We start from the raw sequence: 14,904 nt of genomic DNA, 5'->3' as shown, positions 1-14,904 counted from the left end.
GCTGTGCCTATCCGAAGCCAGGAGCCAGGCAGGAGCCAAGAGCTTCCACCAGGTCTCCCATGTGGGACTTGGGCCATCTTTCATTGCTTTCCCAGGCCATAGCAGAGAGCTGGATTGGAAGAGGAACAGCTGGGACAAGAACCGGTGCCCATATGGGATGCCGGCACTTTAGGCCAGGGCTTTAACCGGCTGCACCACAGAGTTGGCCCCTGTCTACCCATATTTTTTAAAGATTTTTTTAATATATAAAAAAGAGGACCTAAATGAAAGATCTCTGCAAGTGACATCCCAGTAGAAAGAACGGGCCATCAAAGAAGGAAGTACCTTTCTCTGAAGAGAGGAGTGAACTTCCACTTTGACTATGACCCTGTCTGAATAAGATCGAAGTTGGCGAACTCAAAAGGCTTCCATAGCCTTGGCAATTCATAACAAGAGCCTAGGGAGATTACTGACACCATAAACAAGAGTGTCGATTTGTTAAGTCAACAACAGGAGTCACTGTGCACTTACTCCTCATGTAGGATCTCTGTCCTTAATGTGTTGCTCAATGTGAATTAATGCTATAACTAGTACTCAAACAGTATTTTACACTTTATGTTCTGTGTGGGTGCAAACTGTTGAAATCTTTACTTAATATATATTAAATTGATCTTCTGTATATAAAGATAATTGAAAATGAATCTTGATGTGAATGGAATGGGAGAGGGAGTGGGAGTTGGGAGGGTTGCGGGTGGGAGGGAAGTTATGGGGGGTGGAGCCATTGTAATCCATAAGCTGTACTTTGGAAATTTATATTTACTAAATAAAAGTTTAAAAAAAAAGATGTTTTTTATTTGAAAGGCAGAGAGAGAGGGAAATATAAGAGATCTTCTACCCACTGGTTCATTCCCCAAATGGCCCAACAGCTGCAGCTGGGCCAGTCCATAGCCAGGAGCCAGGAGCTTCCTCCAGGTCTCCCACACATGGGTGCAGGGGCACAAACACTCAGGCCATCCTCCTCTGCCTTCCCAGGCACATCAGCAGGGAGCTGGATCTTAAGTGGAGCAGCCAGAATTTGAACCAGTGCCCACTGGGATGCCAGTGTTACTGTTATGCCACAGTGCTGGCCCTGGAACCAAGTTATTTCTATGGCAAACATTCTGCTAAGTACAGTGGGTAAGAAGCTAGGAGATGAGGGCCATTAAGTTCATCAAACCTCTAGCATCTCATCTCCAGACAGGAAATCGTCACCTCTCCTTGAAAGAACAGCAGCTCTCAAAAGCACGGTGATAGGCTGAAATGGCCCTGAGCCAGCCGCCACTAGTCCCACTGTGTGACAGGGCTGCCTGAACCGACTGGGTGAGGTGTGGTCCAGATGACGAGAGTCCGTGTCAGTGGGCCTGGGAATGCTCCTCAGGGGGCATGAATGATAAAGCAACAGACTCCAGCCTGTCTTCCTCTCAGCCTCTACCTCACCTGAGCCCTAGCTCCGTGTGGAATGAGGGCTGCTGCACCACTGGCCCAGGAGGAAAGCTCACTCACCACAATTAACTGGCTGTCCCAGTCTAACAGTGTGGGCTCTTAGCAGGATGACGGTTCATCTCTTCTTAGCTTTAGGAAGGCAGTGACAACACCGGGAGACTGAGCCTCGCTAGGATAAGGGGCCCAGGCATGGCTCACAAGGACAAGTAACAACGGTGCTTATCTAGCTCAGCCAGCAAGCAATGATGTCTGTTTCAGAAGGATGTGAAGGCTTACAGAACGGTGGAAGCAGGGGAAACAACAGTGTTAACAGATCAAACATTCAATCAGCTGGCAAGCATTTACCAAACACACATGCATCCACTCTGCACTGGGTACTGGTAACACAAAGATGGAGCAGCCACATCTCTTGTTCTTCTGTAACTTAGGCATAAACACATGCACATAGAAATACATATCTTGTGTGCGGGATAAACAAAGAGCGATTCAGTTTGGGATATGGGCTCTAGAGTGGGAGAGCTCCCGGACATCCTCCGAGTTTCGCTTAGGAGATAATTGGCTCGGGTGAGGTCCAGTCAGCAACTGACTGTCTCCTGGGTCTGCCGTGTAGGCACAAGGCCTTCTCTGGTGGTTCTGGGGGGACACAGAGGAATCTAGAATCAAAGCTAGATCCAGAGAAGCTGGAGTAGGCTAGCTCAGCACTGGAAAGGGACAGGGCATGAATGGGGTCCTCTAGGGTGGGACGTGGGGTAGAAGATGGGACAAAGAAAAACTGGTGAAGTCACAGAAACTGCAGGGAGTGCGCTCAGACACAAGAGGGGGAAGAGCCTTGCAGGCCAAGGACAGGAGCCAAGCACAGAATTCCAGAATGGGAGACTGCGGAAATGTCCACGCAGCTACCACGCTCCACGCGGTGTCTCCCCGATGTCACAGTCCTGAAGCACTGGGCCTGAGCCAGCGGGAGGAGAGGAATCAGGAAAGCAGGGAGCGGGGAAGAGCACAGCTTCAGATTCCATGTTCAGTGCTCACTAAAACCAGGCCAGGTTACTCTCTGTGTGCCAGGCCAACTTTTGTTGCTTTGAAAGTAAACTCCTTCATGGCCAGCTAATCCTCCACCTGTGGCGTCGGCACACCAGGTTCTAGTCCCAGTTGCTCCTCTTCCAGTCCAGCTCTCTGCTGTGGCCCAGGAGTGCAGTAGAGGATGGCCCAAGTGCTTGGGCCCTGCACCCCATGGGAGACCAGGAGGAAGCACCTGGCTTCTGGCTTCGGATCAGCACAGCACCGGCCATAGCAGCCATTTGGGGGGTGAACCAACAGAAGGAAGACCTTTCTCTCTGTCTCTATCTCATTGTCTATGTCTATAACTCTCTCTCTCTCTCTCGTCTCTCTCTCTCTCTCTCTGTCTAACTCTGCCTGGCAAAAATAAAATAAAAAAGAAAGTGAACTCTTTCATACAAGGTGCAGAGAGGAGTCAGATTCAAAGGGGAAAGGGAAAGGGCAGTTGCCAGGGGCTGGAGCTGTCTCATGGGTGTGAAAAGCCCTGGGCACGGGCTTCACACAGATGAACACACGTGACGCTCTCAACTGTATTCTTGTTAAAATTCATATTGTGTATATTTTACCGGTATCAAAATAAATAAATGAGCTACAAAATCATCTAGTTGCTTGGTAAGAAACTATGGTTCCCTCAGAACTGTCCCACTGGTGATGTTGGACACGTGTGTCGGAATATTTTCAGAATAGGAACCATCCAGTTTGCATTCGAGGTACAGGAAGAGGGTTTTGATTGCGGGCGTTTGCTTGGTTGTGGAAGAGGCTTCTGAGTCCTTCCAGCAGCTTTCTGCGTGGTGACTGGCCCAGGCGAGGTCCAGTCGTCAAGCCACATGACCCCCCCTTTTCCTGGGGAGTACCCCGGGGTACCCTAGAACAGGAGAAGCTGGGGCAGGATAAGCCGGGACAGGAAGAGGGTGGTGCCTGAAATAGGATCCTGGGAGGTGGGAGGGGGCAAACGATGGAACAGGGGAGTGAGCGGGGCCAAGTGAGATGGACCCCGGAAAGTAGCTCTGCCTGCCTGAGTCGCGGTCGCCTGGAGACAGCGCGGGACGCCGTTGCCTGGAGACAGCAGGACGCAGTTAGACGACTGCCGACTGCCGACTGCCGACTGCCAGGAACCCATCAGCAGCCAGTGGGCGTTGAGACCAGACCAGAGAGAGCCGCGACAAAGGCATGGCGGGCCACCAGAGGGACAAGGTGATTCCAGATGAGGTCCATCAAAACCAGATCTTCCGGGAGCTGTACCTCAAGGAGCTACGAACCCAGAAACTCTACACGCAGTACCACGTGAATCCCCTCCGAAAGGGTAAGGGCAAAGCGAGGCCAGAGCGGAAATCACCAGGCTCCGGCGCGGGTCCCAGGCGAGCAGAGGACGCCTTCTGTGATCTCTGTTCGCTTCCATGGCTTCAGGAGCCATGACCTTTGAGGTGCCTCCCTCCCATCACGTCAGATGTAGGAGGTATATAAAAATGCAGCCCCGCCTCCATTAAAGCACAACGTCACAAAACGGTGTTGAATGCATTTTTATAATTCTGCATTTGAAGTAATTATATTTTGCAGCCATTTTTGGTACTGTTTTTATATTTGCTGTCTTTTTAATGAGGGTATGGTTTCCTCAGGCTTATACTCTTCCCACATCCCTTCAGAATGTCCGCGGGGCCGGGGTGTTAGATTCCTGGCCCACGGAGCTCCCGGATAGCGCCCTTGTCAGGTGGTTTCATCTGGTCCTGAAACAGCAGATCCCCCTGAATGCCGCAGGGCCTCATGCCGAGCTCCACACCCCATGTCACCCACCTCTGCTCATCCCAGAAGGGTCTCACAAAGGCCAGTTGGAAAGCTGGGTTCATTCAGCTCCCTCTTCCCCACCCCTGCTCCCCCAAAACATCCTACTCAGCAGAAGGCACCACAGTCCCAAGCTGGAGCCCGCAGTCACCCTCAACACCTCTCCCTCCCTCCCTCCACACACTTGAAGTATTCTCAAGTCCTATTTATCCCTCCTCGGCATCCGTCTCACCTGACCTTTCCTAGTTCCCACCTCCACACATGGGAATGATCTCCACCTCGACTCAAGGCCACCCTGCAAGTAGCCCCTGCCTTGTCCTCTCTGTCCCCAGTCCCGAAGCCGCAGCAGGCCCTACTCTCTCCTGCCTGGAGTGGGCTCCCAACCACTCTTCTCTCCTACAAACTGCTCCCGCCAACCCATCCCCTGCACCACTGCTAGCTAGGGCTAGACTAAAAGGCCAATTTGGTTATGTCAGTCCCTCTGCAAAACCCTTCAGTGGCTCCCACAGTTTCTGAGCTAAGATGTGAATCAATCAGATGACAGTCTAAGACCTTTTGGATCTGGCTCTAGTTCCTGCCCATCTTCATCCCATACTCCCTGCCCTGGCTCTGACCCAGGCCCATTAGGAAATATTTAATGCCGCTGCTAGAGACTCCTGCACGTGCTTCTTTCTCTCCTGCCGTTTCTCAAGAAATGGGTTTCCCACATAAATCATGCCATGTTCCACTGCTTTACCTGCATGACCTGGGTAATTGTTCCAGGATTTCTCCCCCAAGTTCCGTGCCTCATTAACTGTATTCCACTCTATCCTGGCTATACAGAGAGGATGGAGTGTCTGCATTTTACGTGTGACTAACCTGTGTCCTCCAACTACTACTTCCAGGAAAACAAATTAATGTCCAATTCTGTTTAAGCTTGGGATAGTCCAGCAATTTAATCCTTGCAGGCTGGGAAGTTCCAAAGTGCCTTAGCCGACTTTGTCCTCTGACATCCAGCATGATAGCTGGTATGTGCTAGATATTCAGGAAGGGTTCATGGGGGTCCTGCCTAAAGCAGGCTTTAGAGAGGAGTGTTTTAACATGACCTGTGATGTTCTTTCTCTCCAGTCCACACGATCACAAGAAAGCCCATGTCTTGGCATGATAACCTGGAGGAACCCGCAGATGGTAAGTCCTGGGGATTGAGAATCCCATGGAAATAGAGTGCAGAGGAGCAGGACAACCTCTAAGGGTTGTGCTTTCTTGGGGCAAGCATCAGAGGTCCCTGTCTTGAACCTGAAAACTGGAATCATGTTAAATAATCTCCAAGACACTGGTGTATCCAATCATAACCCTGAAGTCAGTTTATTAACTGAACAAGAGTGTTCGCTGAGGCCTTAACATATCCCCTTCTTCATCAAACATTCAGGTGTTCGATGTTGCACGAACAGGCTCTAGTGACACTGAGTTCAAATCTTAGGTCTGCCACTCATTAAGTTAGTGATTTGGGTAGTGTTTTGTTTTGTTTTGTTTTGTTTTGTTTTTTTGACAGGCAGAGTGGACAGTGAGAGAGAGAGACAGAAAGAAAGGTCTTCCTTTGCCGTTGGTTCACCCTCCAATGGCCTCCGCGGCTGGCCCATCACGCTGATCCGAAGGCAGGAGCCAGGTGCTTCTCCTGGTCTCCCATGGGGTGCAGGGCCCAAGCACTTGGGCCATCCTCCACTGCCTTCCTGGGCCACAGCAGAGAGCTGGCCTGGAAGAGGGGCAACCGGGACAGAATCTGGCACCCTGACCGGGACTAGAACCCGGTGTGCCGGTGCCGCAAGGCAGAGGATTAGCCTAGTGAGCCGCGGCACCGGCCTTGGGTAGCTTTTTAAAACTTTTCAGAGACTATTAGCATAATTAGGAATAAAAGAATACAAGTGCTTGGAACAGGATCTGGTATGTGATGATCAGTGAATGCTAATATCTGCACTGTTACAATGTGATCATTACTATGAAAGGACTGCATAGGACAATCTCAAGCATAATGAGTGAGAAGACAAGAAAGCCCACTTGTGAATAAATAGACAGGTAAATTGGGAATAAGTATGGCGACAGGTGTCTGAGTCAGAGGGTGGAGTTTTGGGAAATCTTCCTGGACGAGGTGATTGTGGGGTGAGTTGGAGTTAAATATGGAAAGGCACAGAAATGAGAAATACCAGTGTGGTCAGAGAACTGTGAGTGCTTTGAGACGGACACACTAGGCACATGATAAGGAGACGATATTTAGAAATGAGAGAGGAGATCCATTTGGTGGGAAGTCTAATCCTCCCTATACAGTCCTCCACCTTCCTATAGAAGAATAATATGGTGGAAATCTGCTGGGTTTAAGTGATAGGAGTCAGTGGGAAGTGTGGGGAATAGAGACGCCCATAGCGTCATGAAGGAGACAGGACGTAGTAGACTAACAGAGGGTAAGCAAAGGAAGTCAGGTGTTATCTCTGGGGTACCGACCTGGCTGGAGTGAGGACGGAAATCTCAGCCTTGGAGCAGTAAGGGAAATAGCAGGTGATGAGTATCCTGAGAGCCAGGCAGCACATTGCAACCTGAATGACGTTACGGATATGCAGCCCGATGCCAAGCCCTTGATTCACAATGCTTGCTCCACTCTCATCCATCTTGCTGAGCATCACACAGTTCTGCCGTTTTACAGGTGGGTTATTAAGGGCCAGAGAAGGTAAGCCATCTGATCAGTGGGTAGTGGCAGCGCCAGGAGCGTCTGACTGCAAAGCCTAGAGTTATTCCATTGTCAAACTGCCTCTCTCAAATGTGACTTGATATAGGGGAGAAGAGCTATAGAGTTACAAATATATCGAATGCCAGCTGCCACACTGACTTTTACTACAGAAAGATCTGGCCACACCTCCTACCACGTTCCTTCACATGCTCACGCTGCAATAGCAAAGCTCGCCTGTGCCCTGGGTCTTTGTTCCCACTGCCTACAGGTGCCTTTCCTCTGCCTGTGCCCAGGGCTGGCTCCTGCCTGGTATTCAGAGACGCCCTCCCTCGCCATGCATTCCCATGCCCCTTGGCCTACTCCCCTCCTCACAGCATGTATCCCTGTCCACACGATGGGGCCCCCTGTCCCCCTCTCTGGGCCACAAGCCACAGGAAAGCAGAGATCATGAGTGTCTCACCCAGTGTTCTAACCCCAGGGCCAGGAACAGTGTGTGGCATAATTTTCTTGCTCAACACGTGCCCCCCTGTCTTGAGGTCTAGAGGAATCTCTGAGCCTGGGATACTCTGCCCCAGGAGCAATGTGGCCAGAATAAAGGGTACAGGGACACTCACTGGTCCCAAAGCTGGACTCCTTCCTAACTCCTGTCTCCCAGCCAGGTTTCTCAATCTCATTCACCATGCACACCAAGGACCAAGAAAGAAATACCCAGAGACTCAGACAGAAACTCAAGAAATCGGATGGGACTCAGAGCCCTTGGTAAGTGTGGCCCTTTCGCTTGGGAACACAGTAGCAACATACATGGTAACTAATAGAATAGAATAGGGAGCCAGACTTGCTTGGGTTGGAATTATGGTTACCACTAGCTAGCTGTGAGATCTGGGGTATATTACTAAGCCCTCCAATGACTTGGTTTCCTTTATAAAATGGAGATATTGCACTACTTACCTCAGAAGACAGTTCTGAGGATCAGATGAGGTAGAATTGGTGAAGTGCTCAGAACAGCATGTGGCACGTGGTGCCCAGAGGTAAGTGTTGATTCCGTAATGGTTGCTGATCCCAGGCTCTCCAGGTTTGCATTCCCAGTGACCAGTAGTAGGGTGGTCTTGGAGGTGTCGCTTAACACCTTGAGTGCCATTTCCTAATATGTGAAATGGAAATGCTAGCAGCAGTATTCTCATGTGAGCTCCCCAAATAAGGAGGGATTCCATTTCTAAAGAGGAAATGGGGAATTTGGAAAAGACAACTTGAAGTTTCTGTCACTTCTGTCTTTCATCACACAGAGAGCTTAACTTTTTTAAAAAAATTTATTTATTTATTTGAAAAAGAGAGAGAGATAGTTTCCATTTACTAGTTCACTCCCCAGATGGCCACAATGACCAAGAGCTGGGCCAGACCAAAGCCAAGAGCCAGGAACTTCATCCAGATCTCCCACATGGGTGGTAGGGCTCCAAGCACTTGGGCCATCTTCTGTTGCTTTCCCAGGCCATTATTAGAGAGCTGGATTGGAAGTGGAGCAGCCGGGAACCAGCCCCATATGGGATGCTGGCATCACAAGTGGCAGCTTTACCCATTACACCACAATGCTGGCCCTTTAACTTTGTAAAAAATGTATATTTATTTATTTGAAAAGCAGAAATATACAGAGAGAGGGAAGGACAGATCTTCTTCCATCTGCTGGTTCACTCCAAAATGGTTACAGCAGCTGAGGCTGGGCCAGGCTGAAGCCAGGAGCCTGTGCTTCCCATGTGGGTGGCAGGGGCCCAAGTACTTGGGCCATATTCAGCTGCTTTCCCATGTATCAGGTGGATCAGAAGTGGAACAGCAGGGACTCAAATCAGTGCTCATATGGGATGTTGCTGTTGCAGGTGGCCTTTAAAACAAACAAACAAAAAAAGATCTGTTTATTTATCCAAGAGGCAGAGTTAGAGAGAGAGATAGAGAGAGGGGAAGACAGAGAGAGAGTTCTTCCATCCGCTGGTTCACTCCCCAAATGGCCGCAATGGCTGGAGCTGGGCCGATCTGAAGCCAGGAGTCAGGAGCTTCTTCTGGATCGCCCATGTGGTGCTAGTGCCCAAACACTTGGACAATCCCCTACGGCTTTCCCAGGCCATTAGCAGAGGAGCTGGACTGGAAGTGGAGCAGCCAGGACATGAACCAGCACCCACATGGGATGCCGGCACTGCAGGCAGAGGCTTAGCCTACTACGCCATAGCACTGGCCCCTGCAGATGGCAGTTTAACCCACTGTGCCAGAAGGAAGCTGAAGTCATCAAGTATGCCAATCTTTTCCATTAGGGTATCTGGCATTCGTGCCTCAGGAAAATTCACACACACTTACAAAACAACTATTCTACACTTTCCCGTGTTTTTTCTTTCTTCTTTAAGATGTGTATTTTAATCCATTTGGTGTATTTTGTATATGGCTTGAGGTTAGCTTGCTCTGAACTACGTTATCTCCGAGGCACCAAGGCCCTGCGTCACCTGCACCTGCACATTTGCTGTCCCTTCTTCTTGTCTCCTGACCCCCAGGCAGAGTCCTGGGTACACTAGGGAAGTCTTACTTATCCTTCCAGACCCAGCTCAGGCGTCGCCTTTTCCACTAAGCAGCTTCTGCCATTGCACTACCCTCCAGGGTCTGGCCCTTCTTCCTTCTGCTTCTGTAGCCCCATGCGCCCCCTGCTGGTGCAGCATTGAATTCCCTATGAGTATATCAGTGTGACATGGCCACTGGGAAGCTAGAGGGCCTGAGGTCACACCCTGACTCCATCACCTTCTTGCTGTGTAGCCGTAACCTCTCTTAACCTCCACTGATCATCTTCAGATGGGGAGCGTGACAACATCCAACCTCAAAGGTTTGTGGTGAGTACTAAATGAAACTGTATAGAGAAACTGCCCTGGATAGCGCCTAGCACATAGCAAGCGCCCAAAGTGGGCTACTGTTGCTGTGGATTCATTTCCGAGAGGAAGAGCGTAGTGAGGGCAAGAGGCATGGAGTCACCACACAGACCCCGGGAGTCGGGTGAAAGCAGGCCTGAGGCAAGCAGCCTGCAGACTCATTTATTTCAGTTGCTACAGTAGCTTATATAGCCAAGGCCAACCAATCCAGTCAAGGGGTGGTCTGTGCCCTAACCAATCACACCCTGTTGCCAGGCAGTTTCCGAAGCCATCCAATCACAGCCTGTTGCCAGGCAGACTCCGTTGTCATGTGGTTTCCGAAGCCATCCAATCACAACCTGTTGTGAGTTTCTGTTGCCAGCGGCAATCTCGGCATGACCTTCTCATTCCACCACAGGCTACTCTGATATTGATGAGAAAGAATAGAAAGAGGGTACGGAGCCAAACCATTTAGGTGTCTTGTTGCTGTTGTTGTTCCTTCCAGTTGTCTTCATGCACTGGGTCATCTGTCGCGTTCCCTCTCCAGGACAATTCTCTCATTCCTGCTGCAGGAGCCTGGCCTTCTCATCTGCCACATGGCTGTGCCCATGGCTGCTTCCTGAGGATCTGAACAAATGGCTCAGTGAGGCAAGGTGTTATCAGCAAGGAAGAAAATACGCTTCTCACTTGTAATAGCTTCTTTTCAAGGCGGGCATTGCCTTGGAGAGAGGAGGCTCTGGGAGACAGGGAAGACATTCTAGTAGGAAACCACACATAACTAACACAAGGAAGGATGAGTCATAAGGGAGAGGTACGGGCAGAGGGCCAGAGAGGAGAGGGCAGAGGAATCATTAGAAACAGGAGAAAGGGGGCAGGACCTAACAGAGCACAGAAGGGAAGGATGTTAATGAGGAAATTAGTGAAAAATATTGAAAGTGAAAAACGAATCAGTTAGCCAATTATTGTTGAGTATCAGAAGGAAGGTCATATGAGGGAGGAGCTATCACTACAGACATAGGGACCCTATGGGACTTTGCAGAGAGGGAGAAAGTTTGGGCCCAATTCTAAATATGGTATGGACAGGGGAATTCATTGCGAATTAGCAAGGAGAGGGGTCAATGGATGCAGATTACCGAGAGGAAGCTTCAGGGGAAAGGGAGGACTCTGGGTAACTGGCCATACAGGATTGCTGCTGAAGGCAGGCCCAGGTGGTCACACATGACCAGGTCAATTGTGAAAGATGAGAAACCTGATTGGCTAAGTCGGAGTTTGTACTTAAACTGACGTAGCAGGGTTTTTACTACAATTGGATAATGCAAGGATGAACATGGGTGCCCAAAGGCAGACCTATGGACAAAGAGTTCAGGACAGACTGAGTGGGGTTTAGGCAATATGTGAAAATCTGTCTGGGGAGAGAAGGAGGAGGGTTGTGAAGGAAAGAAGGTTGGGGTAAGGATAAAAACCATCCAAGTTAGATCATTAACAACTTAGAAAAAATACAAGACAAAGTTATTAAACCATGACTTCATTTCATTAAAGAAGACAGGGCCCTGCATCCCATGGAAGACCAGGAGGAAGTACCTGGCTCCTGGCTTCGGATCGGCACAGTGCACCAGCCGCAGCGGCCATTTGGGGGTGAATCAACAGAAGGAAGACCTTTCTCTCTGTCTCTCTCTCTCACTCTCTAACTCTGCCTGTCAAAAAAAAAATTAAAAATAAAAGAAGGCTGGCGCCATGGCTCAATAGGCTAATCCTCCTCCTGCAGCGGCACACCGGGTTCTAGTCCCAGTCGGTGCGCCGGATTCTGTCCCGGTTGCCCCTCTTCCAGGCCAGCTCTCTGCTGTGGCCAGGGAGTGCAGTGGAGGATGGCCCAAGTGCTTGGGCCCTGAACCCCATGGGAGACCAGGATAAGCACCTGGCTTCTGCCTTCGGATCAGCAAGGTGCACTGGCCACAGCGCGCCGGCCGCAGCAGCCATTGGAGGGTGAACCAACGGCAAAAGGAAGACCTTTCTCTCTGTCTCTCTCTCTCACTGTCCACTCTTCCTGTCAAAAAAGAAAGAAGAAGAAGAAGAAGAAGAAGAAGAAGGAGGAGGAGGAGGAGGAGGAGGAGGAGGAGGAGGAGGAGGAGGAGGAGGAGAAGACAGGTCTGGGTTAAAGGCACGTGTGTGGAACTATCATTTTTGACCTCCTGGCCTTTTTGGGGCAGGCTTACCACGAATGACAGGAAGGACCACTGTGGCTGGCCCGGCCACGTTTGCCCAGCTCAGACCCTCCCAGACCCTGCAGATAACAGACTGCACGCACCCCAAAGGGTCTGCAAATGCTCCATACCTGCTCACTGTTATAAATCTGGGGGCAGTGCCATCAGAGGCTGCTGGTAGCAGAATAATAAGATACCCCCCAAAACCCTGAGGTCCCAGTGTTGTGCAAACATGAAAGGTAATTAATCTGGAGTCCCAGAATGCTGTGGTTGGGGTGGGAAAGGCTCTATCACTTGGAGCTCCCCTGCACTGGTCAAGCATAGGCAGAGTCCTCCCAGCCTCAATCCTGAGTCGCCGAGGAAGCCAGACAGTGAGCCCCTCTCAGACTGCAAACACTTGCTGAAAATAGTCAGGAAAATGTTCCAGAAATGAGTTTCCCTCACGTGGAATGCTTGAAACCAGAAGCATTTTGTGTTTCAGATTTTGTCAGATTATAGAACATTTTCTATACATAATGAGGTATCTTGGTACTGGGACTGAAGTCCAAAAACAAAGTTCATTTAAGTTTTTCATACACTTTACCTATACAGCATGAAAGTAGTAGTATGGGGGCTGGTGCTATGGCGTAGCAGGTAAAGCCATCACCTGCAGAGCCGGCGTCCCATATGGGCTCTGGTTCGAGTCTCAGATGCTCCACTTCCAATCCAGCTCTCTGCTATGGCCTGGGAAAGCAATAGAAGATGGCCCAAATCCTTGGACCCCTGCACCCATGTGGGAGACCTGGAAGAAGCTCCTGGCTCCTGACTTCGGATTGGCACAGCTCTGGCCATTGTGGCCATCTGGGAAATGAACCAGCAGATGGAAGACCGTTCTCTCTCTCTGCCCCTGCCTCTCTGTAGCTCTGCCTTTCAGATAAATAAATAAATCTTTAAAAAAGGTAATAGTATGACATTTTAGAGAGGGAAAAGAGGTTATATTATCATGTACACCATTTAATTCAGTGAAGCAATATTTATAACTATATGCCAAATAATATGGCATCCACACAACTTTTATTCCTTCTTTCTCTCTGTCTCTCTCTCTGTGTGTGTGTGTGTGTGTGTGTATACATTTATATACATATATTTCCACAAATAAGAAAAAACATGATATTTGTCTTTCTGGGTCTGACTTTTTTCACTTAGCATATCAATCTCCATCCTTTTTGTTGCAAATGTCAGTATTTCATTCTTTCTTATGGCTAATATTCCATTAGTATATTTACCACATTTTCTTTATCCACTTATCAGCTGATGGACATCTAGGTTGATTGCACACCTTTGCTAGTGTGAATTGGGCCGCAGGTATCTCTTTCATACTCTTATCTCAATTCCTTTGGATGTATTCCCAGCAGTAGGATAGTTGGGTCATGTAAGTGGATCTGTTAGTTTTTCAGGAGTCTCCACACTGTTTTCCATAATGGCAATTTTTGTATGAAACAAAGTCTCAAGATGTAAAATTTTCTCATCTTGAGCATCATGTCATCACTCAATAAGATTTCAGCTTTGAGACATTTCACATTTTGGACCTCTGGATCGGGATGCTCAGCCTTTGGGTTGATGGCACAGTGCGGCTTTTGTCAGATGTAAGTGTCAGCGCACCCGCTTTTGCTCGGATCTTAGTGACTGCTTTAGCAAAGTCACTGCTTGATGTGATCTGGGGGACCGCATGTGTGCAGAAGACCATGGTGCTGGATGCGCAAAGGCAGTGGCAGCTCCTTCCCTCTCAGACCACACTCTTCATTGGGAGGAAGAGTGCCTGGTATGGCCCCCAAGGCAGGCAGTGGGAGAGGGAGCCAGCGACTCCGCACAGGTTCTTCTCCTTCAGCCTCACTGCTCCTTCCGCGTCAGTGTTGTCATCTCCATGTCACAGGCAGCCTTAAGCAAGCAGCAGCACCAGCCTCAGGAGAGCAGGGCCTGATGAGAGCCCCACAACTGTTCTCTAATCCTGTGTCCTCTTCCTTAGGTCAACCCTGAGCGCAACGACCACAGGCTGAACCACTTCAGGGTCTACAACGACATCACGCTCTACAAGGCTAAAATGTGGAGCTTGGGGGAAGACAGTCGCCGCACATAGCATCGCCGCAGTGGAGTCGGTCCTGGTACTGAAGGAACACCCAAGGGTGCACGGCCCAGAGAAATAAAGTTTACTTCAAAGCCTGAGACTCCTGAGCCTATCCTGAGTCTCCCTTGCCTCGTCTCCACCCAAGTCCACAGGTTCAAAACCTTCCAAACCACTGTGAGAAACCAGGCAAAGATGGCACTCCAATGTAATTGTCTTCTCTTCCTTCCTGCATGCAATAAATAATGACCAAGGGGTGTTTGTAAAAAGGTAAAAGCCCACAGCAACAGAAAGAATGAGAGAAACACAAGCAAGTAAGAACATTGTGGATTTAAGTGGACTGATGGAGGAGGGTGGAGGAGACCAGCAGGCAAGCTGAATGGGAAGCTCTAAGCAGAAAGCCCTGGCCTCCCAGCACTCTGGAGAGAGGCTCGGGACCCTGCGACTGAGCAGGACATGCAGCAGAAACCCACTGCTGGGCGCTGGAGGGGAGGCTGCGGGTCCCTACTCCACACAGCCCAGCAGTCAGGTTGGTAGCCTCACTCCCACCCTGGAGACTGAAGCTTCAGTCCTAAAGGAATCAGAGAAGCCTGGAACTCAGCGACAGTAAAACAGGGTAGGAGTGAGGTGTGGGATTGAAAACAATGACAGGCCGGCACTGCAGCTCAATAGGCTAATCCTCCGCCTGCGGCACCGGCACACCGGGTTCTAGTCCCGGTCGGGATGCCAGAT

General features: G+C 49.8%; 1 protein-coding gene across 5 annotated transcripts; it reads left to right on the top strand.

Annotated features, from left to right (window-relative positions):
* The first annotated feature begins 3,561 nt into the window (after positions 1-3,561).
* CFAP144 (cilia and flagella associated protein 144) lies at positions 3,562-14,273 on the top strand. Of its 5 annotated transcripts, XM_089337431.1 has the most exons (5): positions 3,562-3,820; positions 5,404-5,463; positions 7,654-7,753; positions 10,376-10,523; positions 11,410-11,895. In XM_089337431.1, exons 1-4 carry the CDS (start codon positions 3,688-3,690, stop codon positions 10,491-10,493), a joined length of 411 nt encoding a protein of 136 aa, XP_089193557.1. In that variant the 5' UTR covers positions 3,562-3,687; the 3' UTR covers positions 10,494-10,523; positions 11,410-11,895. The 5 variants fall into 5 exon arrangements, with proteins under 5 accessions (XP_089193557.1, XP_089193556.1, XP_089193555.1 ...); XM_089337430.1 differs by having other exon boundaries at positions 10,376-11,895; XM_089337429.1 differs by having other exon boundaries at positions 3,571-3,820; positions 7,650-7,753; positions 10,376-11,895.
* Positions 14,274-14,904: the final 631 nt, after the last annotated feature.

The sequence above is a fragment of the Oryctolagus cuniculus genome, chromosome 7, assembly GCF_051225735.1.
Source record: "Oryctolagus cuniculus isolate XC-2025 breed Fujian yellow rabbit chromosome 7, ASM5122573v1, whole genome shotgun sequence".
NCBI lineage: Eukaryota > Metazoa > Chordata > Mammalia > Lagomorpha > Leporidae > Oryctolagus > Oryctolagus cuniculus.
The sequence above is the reverse complement of the archived record's forward strand: the minus strand, read 5'-3'. Positions and strand labels throughout refer to the sequence as shown.

Excerpts from the sequence above, each read along its gene's own strand:
- CFAP144 (XM_089337429.1), top strand. The coding sequence starts at position 3,688 with ATGGCGGGCCACCAGAGGGACAAGGTGATTCCAGATGAGGTCCATCAA. Across the intron at positions 3,821-5,403 it reads CGTGAATCCCCTCCGAAAGG|TCCACACGATCACAAGAAAG; the intron begins GTAAGGGCAAAG and ends CTTTCTCTCCAG. Across the intron at positions 5,464-7,649 it reads CCTGGAGGAACCCGCAGATG|CCAGGTTTCTCAATCTCATT; the intron begins GTAAGTCCTGGG and ends CCTGTCTCCCAG.